Source organism: Patagioenas fasciata, chromosome 2 (assembly GCF_037038585.1).
Source record: "Patagioenas fasciata isolate bPatFas1 chromosome 2, bPatFas1.hap1, whole genome shotgun sequence".
Classification (NCBI taxonomy): domain Eukaryota; kingdom Metazoa; phylum Chordata; class Aves; order Columbiformes; family Columbidae; genus Patagioenas; species Patagioenas fasciata.
This window is the reverse complement of record NC_092521.1, coordinates 134,932,407-134,942,348: the sequence shown is the minus strand read 5'-3', so window position 1 is coordinate 134,942,348 and position 9,942 is coordinate 134,932,407. Positions and strand designations below refer to the sequence as shown.

The following is a 9,942-nucleotide window of genomic DNA, read 5'->3' as shown; positions in this document are numbered from 1 at the left end:
TTTGGTATTTTTGATTGCTTCAAACCGTCTTGCTTTCTTGGCTTCATGTTCGCCAGCGCTCTTGCTAATAAGCTCAAGCTTGGGGCCCCTCCGGTGCTGTAGGAGCGGCGTAAACTCCTTCCTCACCCTCGCTCCCCTTCCCCCGTCGGCTTCGGACACCGGGCAGCGGCTCCACAGCGACAGGCAGACGGGCTCCCACGGCCGGACCCGGGACACGCGTGGCCGGGGGCAGCGCCCCGCTGCAGCCCCCGGGTGGGATTTGCCGGGGCGGCGGTGCGCGGGGGGGGGAGCGGCGGCGCCCGCCCCCTCGGTCCCGCCCGGCCGCGTCCGCGGTGCCCCTCCCGGAGCAGGGGCAGGCGGAGCGGGGCGGGAGGGGGACGGGAGCCGGCGAGGCGTGATCGCCCGAGGCCCCTCCTGCCTACAGGGGAAGCCTTAAAACACCCCGGCGAGGCGCAGAGCCCCGCACTCGGGAACCCCGACCCAAGAAGCGCGTCGCTGAGCCAAGAGCAGCTCCGCTGCAGCCGCCACCGTGAGTGCCGCGACGGGACGGGCATGGAGATGGGCTTGGGTTTGGGAACAGACACGGGGATGGGGAAGGGGAGCGGCCGGGGCCGGTCTGGGGCGCGTCGGGGCGGCCGCGCTGCTTCTGCCGTCGGGGTAGCTGCTGACGGTGGCTCTTCTCCATCCCACCCCGCCGTGCAGATGCAGGGTACCGTGAGGCTGTGGGTGTCGGTGCTGACTTTCGCCCTGTCGCTGCTGGTCTGCCTGGGGACGCTGGCAGAGGCGTACCCCTCCAAACCGGACAGCCCCGGCGAGGACGCCCCCGCAGAGGACATGGCCAGATACTACTCGGCGCTGAGGCACTACATCAACCTCATCACCCGGCAGAGGTAGGCAGAGCGGCCCGGCTAGCATCCCCCTTTCCTGCTCCCCAAGCTGTGTTTCCTTGGCGAGGCTCAGGGAAGGAAAGTGGGGTGCCCCCTCACACCTGGGTGTTTCGCCTTGCTTCCTCCACTGACATGGAAAAAGATGGTGCACAGGCTTCCCTTTAGAGAGGGACAGCCATGCACCCCTGAGTCTTCTCTGGGTGCACAGGTGAATTTTCACCATCCAAGTTGGAAGAAGTGTCAGGAGTGTCAATACTGCCTCTGCTCTCTCACCCCTTTCTAACACTGGCACTGCCGCCCCGCACCCCGCCTTCCGCAAAAGGGAATAAAACCAACCAACCTGGGAGCTGAAGAGAGTTAGATGGGGCAGTAGGTGCAGTTTCCCACTTCTCTTGCTGCTAATGAAGATTTTGATGAGGAAAGTGCCACTTTAGCCTTGCTGAGGAGTTGTAGTAGTTCAGATTCTTTGTGATTTGCCAGCTACTTCATGCAGCTGTGAGTGCCAAAAAACCCCACTAGTCCCAACAGAAACTCTCTCAAGATCACAAGGAAGAACCCAGGCCCAATCTGAAAGAGAAAAGAACATGGCCTGAACCAGCCTGGCTCTAAACTGGCTCTCTGGGGGTGACTGTGCTTGTTAAAGTAGGGGTAAAGGATCAGCCTGATTTGTGACCATCTGTCCTGTTTATGCTATGTGATTAATAGAAGTTTCCCCTGAGGTCCCTGAACAGTGTGTGACCCAGAAGAGCTTTGACATATTTATCTATTTGTTAATATCAAAACCAGATGAGAGGTCTAAAATTAGGCTTTCATTTGTCCCTCTAGAAGGCTGAAGAATTAAATTAGAAGGGAGGCTATCGCGTAACTGAGAGCTTTCCCAGCAAACCCATAATGTTGTCTGCCAGTGTACTAATAGCATAACGCAGATGAAGAGGCTGATAGAAATACAGTTCTTCTGTCCCGGACTTTAAAGCAATATTCACACTTGCTCATGTGTAGGGTGTGCTTCTGTGTGATAGTCTGCGCTCGGATAACTTTTTGCCTAGATTAGTGCTAAAATAATTGGATCCTCAAGTTCTGCCCCTGCTGCCCTTTTCCCTTGTGTGCAGTGGGATCTCCAGGCTCATCTCTCATCTCTTTTGTTTCTTTCATCTCTGACTTCAAAGGTAGTTCCCGTCCAAACCCAGGTCATATTTAACAACAAACAAACAAAAGCCCCAGAACCAACCAAATAAAAACTTCCGTATTCAGCCTCCACTTGCTTTAATGTTGACTGTATAGCTTTTTCCTCATTTCTGAAGTGCAAGTACACAGCTTGCAGAGTGGAACTGCTTTTGTTCTTCCATGTGGATTTGGGTTCTGAAATGAACCAAAAGAGTTGTTGCTACCAATGGATGAAACAATGCAGAAGTTATATATTGTTCATGTTTGACCTAGTTTTCCCCCTCACCCCCTCATATTTAAAGAGAACAGAGTTGACCTGGAATTACAAGAAAACTGGCAAAAAAACCCACCACAATGGCAATTTCATGATACACATTTTTGACTACATAGGTTAATTAAAAAAAAAAAAAAAGGTTTGCTGTTTCCACTATGTACTGAATTAACAGTGCAGAAATTAAGTAATTGCTGCCTCTGTTTGGAAAGCTCAGCTGAGCTCCTGGAGGTTCCCTGTTTCAGCAGTGACAGTCACTTGCAGAATGAATCAATAACTTCTGAAGCATTCTGGACAGGTCCAAAAATCATTTGGTCTGTTTCAGCAGAGGTGCTTGAAGCTTTCTGTTTAGTTTCAGCTCTTTGCCTCTGCCTTTTGTGCTTGATGCTGGTCGGGAGCCCTGTAACGGGGGAAGGTGAGGGGCCTGGAGGCTCGTCCTGCCCCTCCCAATGGTGTGTGAATGAGCTGTGCTCGGCCTCTCGCCAGGTCTGGTGCCTGCAGCCTTGTCACTGTGCAGCTGGTGAGATGGAGCAGTAAGAGCACACTGGGAAAGATGAGGTTGATGCTTTTTTTCTCTTCAGGTTCATCTGTCTAGTCTTGTTTGATGTTTCTGTGAGCATGAATAACCTTCTGGCTCATCCTCCTGGCTTCAGCTTCTTACCTAACCAAAGCGTTTGAGAGTTGTTCCTGTCTCCTACTGTGACCCACAAGGTCTTCACCCCAGCTTCCCTGAAGCTTCCTCCTTCCAGACCATCTTTTTCTTGTCTTTAGACCTCTTGTCTGTGTGGCTGCTTTGCGCTCTCCTTTGAAATCCTTCTCCTTAGAGCCATCTCAGCTTTAGACACCTGTGCCTGTCAGCTTTATACTCTTCTGAGGTTAGCTGAAGGAAACAGGTATTTGTACAGTGCAAGTCACCAGGCCTGTTTCAGACTTCTAATTTCTCATGAGATCCCATGTTCCTTATGTTCCAGGTCTTTGTGACTTAGAAGAGAGTCTAAAGTGATCTGCACAGATGCAGACTCCTACCTTGCAGATGTCTGTGTGTCTTTGGATTAGTCCCAGCTCTGTCCTCAAAGCCATCCTGTGGTCCTTGCCTCATACCCCTCTACTGTATTGTTCAGGGGGCTTAAACTATAGGCAGGGCAGAGAATATGAAAGTGTGTTTGACTTAGGCAGTACTGATGCTCCCACTTCATGTCAGCACCCTTTAATGTGGAAGGGAGCAGATCTTGAGAGCTTGTTTGTTTGTTTGTTTTCTTTTTGTGTGTGTGTATGTGTGTGGGTTTTTTTTGGTTGGTTGGTTGGGTTTTTTTTAGGTTTTCTGAATCAGACCCACATTGCTCTTCTGAAATCCCTCAGTTCCTGTTGGCAGCCTTGGACACTGGTGGGCTTTGACTCCCAAGACCTAAGTTTTCACAGAAAGCTTGAGATTTCACTGAGATACTGTGTCCCTAATCAGAACAAGTATGTTTAATCATCAATCTCTTTGACTTCAACTGGAATTGTGGGTCATCAGCATGCTCAAAAAAAGGCCGTGATGTCTCAAGCTCAGCATAAAACCTGACCAGATATTTTCACAAAATTTGGAGCCTTGTTCTTTTAAAACAGCAGTGATACTTGATGAAAGTGTGGTTTTGTGTGTCCATGTTGTTTCAGAGTTGGGCAGGGTAGAAAAGGAGCAAGCACGAAGCAGCTGGAGCAAAGGTCTCTGTTGTTTGTCCGTGTCAACCACGACAGGTCTCCCATGACATTTGCTTCAGTTAGAAGAGATTTACTTTGTCCATGAACCTTTTTTATTAGGGCTGAAGCGTGGTTGTTTCTCAGTGGCACAATTATGGGCCAGGCAGGAGGCTCAAGCATCTGACATAGGATGCTGCTCCTTGGCCAGCCCAAGTGGTCACAGTCAGCAGCTTTGCTGTGTGAGGACATGGTGGGTCCATCAGCACAGGCAGCGCAGGTCTAGCCCAGGTAGTGCAGGAACTCCTATAAAAGGTATCTCTTCAACACAGTTGCCTTTATGATTTGACCAAATCTCTGTGCTCCAGAGGGTTGCTACCCATTTCTTATTCAGGCAAAACTTTCTGAGGGATTAGAGAGAGTTTTGCCCAAGTGTAAGCTGTTGAAGCAAGTTGCTGATTTGTTAAATCAATTTCTTTAAAACAACGGCAAATTAGATTCCCCCTCAGTTGAAGTCCAGGTCACATCCATATTAATTGGAATAGGGAACTAGAAAGAAAGAAATCCCTTTGTGGTAATAGAGTACAAGGTATTTGATTCAGTACCATGCTTGATTGCATTATTTAATAGCATTTTACTATGTCTGGCTGGTTCTTTTCAAATACCTGCTTTCAGTCAGTTTAGATAAAGAAATATACTTCAAAATTCTGAAACTGATGTTTTGTCTTTCTACAGAACAGGTGATGTACTAAAATGATCAAGGCAGTGTAAAAATACAAAAACTTGAATAAAATGACTGAAAAGTGAAATACGTTTCCATTTTTCAGTAAGTCATGCTATCAACAGGTAAAGCTAGTAGCTTTTAAGATATGGTTTCAGACGGTTTTTTGGTTTGTCTTTTCAATTTTTTTTTTTAATTTCCCAAAATTTATATCAAGTCATTGGAGAAACGTATTGATAGCAATGGATAAAATCTATATCCTTAATTACACTTTTCATTTCTCTGGAATCAGAATTTCACTCAAGCAGCATTCACAATGCTGTTATCTGTTAATGTCCTTTGTGATTCAGACTCATTACATACACAAGCTACAAACCAGGATCGTAATTCTTTCCAACCAAGGGAGCGTTTGCTTATAGTTATCACTCTTAGGCTAATGAATCCTTATAGTGATGAAGAGTCTGTCGAGCTGGCGGCTCATTGTTGCTTCTGTTTTCTCAGGAAAAGAGAGCGAATGCCTTTCCAAGAATCAGGAATTGCAGTACTTCTAGCTGTTGGGCAATGTATAGTAACCAGGATTTAAGAAAAAAAAGAAAAAGAAAAGAAAAAAATAGGCAATAGAAAGACTGCTGTGTAAATATTGGACAAAGGTTCAATTTAATTGAAGAAGGTTCAGAAAGCTTTTTCTCCCATGGCCATGTAATTCAAAAGTGATGATTACCTTGGGGTAGCTCAGTATTTTACAGCTTAATGAACTATATGTTTGGCAGCCGCAAATGTACTAGCTATCTGAAAAAGTCTTGGCCAGTTCTTTGCATAGTAGTGCACATCTGAGCTAGTTTTCTATTCTCTTAACAGATAAAATTGACTCCCCATTTACAATACAGCAGCATCTAAAACAATGTGAAAGTTAATGAGATGATGGAACTGGGTTTGTAGGCAGGAATTACATACTCAGAGATCACGTCATGCACACCTTCCTCTCCCTCCATGCTCACATCAGTAAGGTGCAAGGCCTTAGAGTATCCAGAAATAGCCATCAAATTGAGAAATATTAAGAGTTCCTCAATATTATAATGTAACATGATTATGGAAAAAATATATCCTAAGAAATACTGAAGAGTGAGTATTTTCTTACATGGTTAATTCAAGTTAAGTTAAAATTCTTGCTAGAAAGTTGTCTTTATATCTGCTCTATTCATTTTTTTCCTGAAAAAAAAGTCTAGTGGTTCTGTGTTTATTCTTCATTTTTAAAAATTGACACTTACAAAAATATACTTTTTTTGTTTCTCTTTTCTTAGATATGGAAAGAGATCAAGCCCAGAGACACTGATCTCAGACCTCTTGTTGAGGGAAAGCACAGAAAATATTCCTAGATCCAGGTATGTATGAAGAGGTTTTATAGTGGCTTTCACTTCTCATTTAGATTTAAGAGTTTCATTTGTTATCAATAAATGTGTTTCACAGGGAGAAAACATATGCTACCAACAGCTGGATAAACATGTCCTTAAAAACATTTTAAATTTCCTTTTTGTTAAGAGCTAGCACCATCTATGAATGCAAGAATACAGTGTTTCACATTAGTTTTGTACCTACTATTTTACAAAGGAAAAAAAAAGGCCTTTATATTTCCATTTGCACTTGTTTTAAAATAACAGTGGTGTTTCAAGCAACATTGGGATTTCAAATGTACATACGGTATTTATCTAGTTAGGTAATGACACTTTAGCTCTAATGTAAGGTACTGTAGTAGTGACTGCAGTTTACACAGCTGCAAAGTAATTATGTTAAAAAAGAAAGTTGGAGGGGGAGTTTTGGGTCATGAAAGAAAATATTGGTTTCAATTTTACTCACAATCAAACATGAATGAGCTCATTTTAAGCCTTTACCGATAGCCTGAAGTTTGCTGATGATACTTCTACTGCAGAAACAAATGTTTTCATAGAATGTCCTGAGTTGGAAGGGACCCACAAGGATCACCGAGTCCAACTCCTGTCCCTGCATATGACAACCCCACAGTTCACACCATGTGTCTGAGGGCGTTGTCCAGTCTCTTCTTGAACACTGTCAGGCTTGGGGCCGTGACACCTCCCTGGGGAGCCTGTTCCAGTGCTCCACCACCCTCTGGGGGAAGAACCTTTTCCTCATGTCCAACCTAAACCTCCCCTGGCACATCTTCCTGCCATTCCTTTGGGTTCTGTTGTTGGTCACCAACACCGGCCCCTCCTGCTCCCCTTGTGAGGAAACTGTAGCCTCCATGAGGTCTCTCCTCCGTCTCCCCTTTCCCAGGCTGAACAAACCAGGTGACTTTAGCTGCTCTTCATACGGCTTCCTCTCCAAACCCTTCACCAATTTCATAGCCCTCTTCTGAACACTCTCTAATAGCTTAATATCTTTTTTATCCTGCGGCACCCAGAACTGCACACAGTGCTGCAGGTGGGGCTGCACCAGTGCAGAACAGAGCGGCAATAGTAATCTCAAGAGTAATTTAGCAATAGTCATCTCAAGAATCTACAAGCAAAGGCTCTGCACTTTCACCAGCTATGAAATACTTAAGTATTTCAGCATAATAGTCGGTAGCGCTGAATTTAGGCCATGAGCTTGTCACTGAAATATGACCAAAATTTACTGCCATCAAGGAGGGTTATCCATGACACTTGCGATTCTTCACATGGGGGACCACTGACTTACGGTTTGATGACTAACCACAGCTGCGGGGATGCAGTTTTCTCTGCAGATGCTTATGTAGAAAACTGCATGGAGTGCAGTGAAATGTATTAGACTATTTTGTGTTTGGTAATGACAAGGCGGACCCCTCACATAATGGGAAATTTCCACTGCCATGAATTCAAGGCAACACACAGGGTAGTACAAAGTCTAATTTAGTACAAAGTCTGTAATTTTCACTCCTTCATAACAAAACTTTATGGTTGTTATTATTATTCTTTCAATAATGCTATTTATAACACACCAGGGAGCAAAAACTCATGAGCAAAATAACAAACTAGTCTGCATTTAAGATCAAGAATTGATGAGAAGCAGATTTTTATTTTGTACCCCCTGTAACAGCACTTTAGACTGAGTACTGGATTTGTCATTCATCGATGACAATTATGGGAGTACTGGGAACAATGATGTCTAGTTTCCTACAGATATGTTTTCTAGGATAAAACCCTGTATGGATTCTGAACCCCACTCCAGCATTTTCCTCCATGTGAGGACATAATTCAATCTTATTTCTACCCAGTCCTGTGTTCTGTGGCACATGAGGAACTTAATATCTCTGCGATATCTGTACCTCTCTGGCCTGGCTGAGATTGTCTAGCGGGTTTGAAAGCTGGTGGGGAAATTAGGGGAGCCAAGCAGGGATGGGCAGCTCCACACACAGCAAATATACCCAGGTACAACACGGCTGCCTAAGCCTTCCTCCTGGGGGAAGCCAGGCTGAAGGAATGAAAGGCAGGCTGGTATTATTCTGAACTTAAATTAATGAAGTATATGTTTTAGAAATACTTATGTATGCAGCCACTAACGGAGCAGACGTAATTTGCACTCAGAGAATTAGTGACAGAGAGACACACTTCATGAGTTCTCGGGAAATGAACTTTGTAACTAAACATTGAGGTATTAATAAACAACTTCATTGTATTCAGCTTGGCTGGCCTGGTTTGGCATTTCACTTTTGCTTACTAAAATATGCCCCAAAGTATTCGGCAATCTAGGAGTATGTCTGACCATAGGAAGAAAGTTTAGAGAGATTCTTATAGAAAGTAGTTAAAAAAATAGAAAGTTAAGGAATAAACAAAGGAGGCTTCTTGACCAGAGTACAAGTGAGTTCTTAAAAATGTGTGATGTGGCATGTTTCTGATCTTGTTCATCATGTGGAGACAGGAGAAAATGTTTAATACTCAGTAACAGGATGTGTCTCTCCTAGTGGTGCCTCTTTAAAAGTTAGGCATCTAGCATGAAGTAGTTGTCTAGGCTGCCTTTGCAGTCAATGAGGAGCTCCAATGGGTATCTACAAACCAAGCCTTCCATCCTAAAATTGGCAGGATCTTAATTGCTTTCTCAAGGTGCCAGTGTCTCTCCAATGACTGTGGAGGCAGATGAGATGTTTAATCAAGACTAAATGCCCAACTTTTAGATGGGAAAAATGATGGCAAATGCATTTCTCCTGGTCTCTCTCAATGTTCTTCCACTTCGTATTTTCTTTCTGTGTAGACGGAACAGCTGTTCACAAGCTGAGGACCTCTGGATCAAATCCTGTCCTCAGCACCCCTTTCAACACATTTCAAATGTTTGATCTTGAGTAGTGGAATATCACAATAATATTTTAGGATGGTGGATATGAACTTTGGTTTTGTTTGAAGGTGTTTACAGCATGACATGATTTTGTTTGGCTCAGTGAATTCGCTTTGGAAACTGTTTACTCCTGAGTTAGAGTGGAAAACATCTCTTAACAATTTTTGTATTTCAACAAACCATGGTTTTTCTAGCTGAGTTCATTAAATGCTACTTGATGGCATAAAGCAGCTTTGAGGTGAGTCTCAGTGGTGTAAAACATACCACCAGGACAGCAGTATGGAGGGGCAAGTTCTGATACCAAAGTATAGACTTTCGGTCATCTAGAATGTTTCCGCTTTGCTGGGAGTTGCATATACAATCTTCGGCTGTAAATACACATATGTATTCTTTATTGCTGCTATTATTAAAATGAAAATTTTAGGTAGCTCTAACTTTGGATTTTTCAGAAGTGTCTTTAAAATGTGTTTAATTTTTTTTTTATTAATCATGTGCATTACAGGTTTGAAGAACCTTCGATGTGGTGATGGGATTTTCAGCACACCATCAAAACTTTTCCTAGTTTTCAGTTCATACTCCACGCCTATGAAGCAAACCATAGCATCATTCCCAGTGCATGCAGCCATTGTACTGAATTCTGTAGAGTTTTTCCTTCATCATATTTGTATATACCTTTATTTAAATAAATTATTTGTGCATTCCAAAATACAACATACTAAATGAAAACAACCGTGTCATTGGTGTAGCAAAGAGTTGTTTTAAACTATTAGAACTGAATTATAACCTCTCTCCATTCTAAAGTAGTATGGACAACAATAGTGTCACAGTTCTTACAGTAATTAGTGTGCAAAGTAGGACAAAGACACCATTTATTGTGACCTCAGACTCAGCTCAGCTGCTTGATTTATGCAAAACTGTTT

The 9,942-nt window shown here is 43.7% G+C and overlaps 1 protein-coding gene across 1 annotated transcript; it reads left to right on the top strand.

Moving 5' to 3' along the window:
* Nucleotides 1–380: 380 nt before the first annotated feature.
* NPY (neuropeptide Y) lies at nucleotides 381–9,733 on the top strand. Its single transcript, XM_065832219.2, has 4 exons — nucleotides 381–529; nucleotides 703–890; nucleotides 6,022–6,102; nucleotides 9,525–9,733. Exons 2-4 carry the CDS (start codon nucleotides 703–705, stop codon nucleotides 9,547–9,549), a joined length of 294 nt encoding a protein of 97 aa, XP_065688291.1. The 5' UTR covers nucleotides 381–529; the 3' UTR covers nucleotides 9,550–9,733.
* Nucleotides 9,734–9,942: the final 209 nt, after the last annotated feature.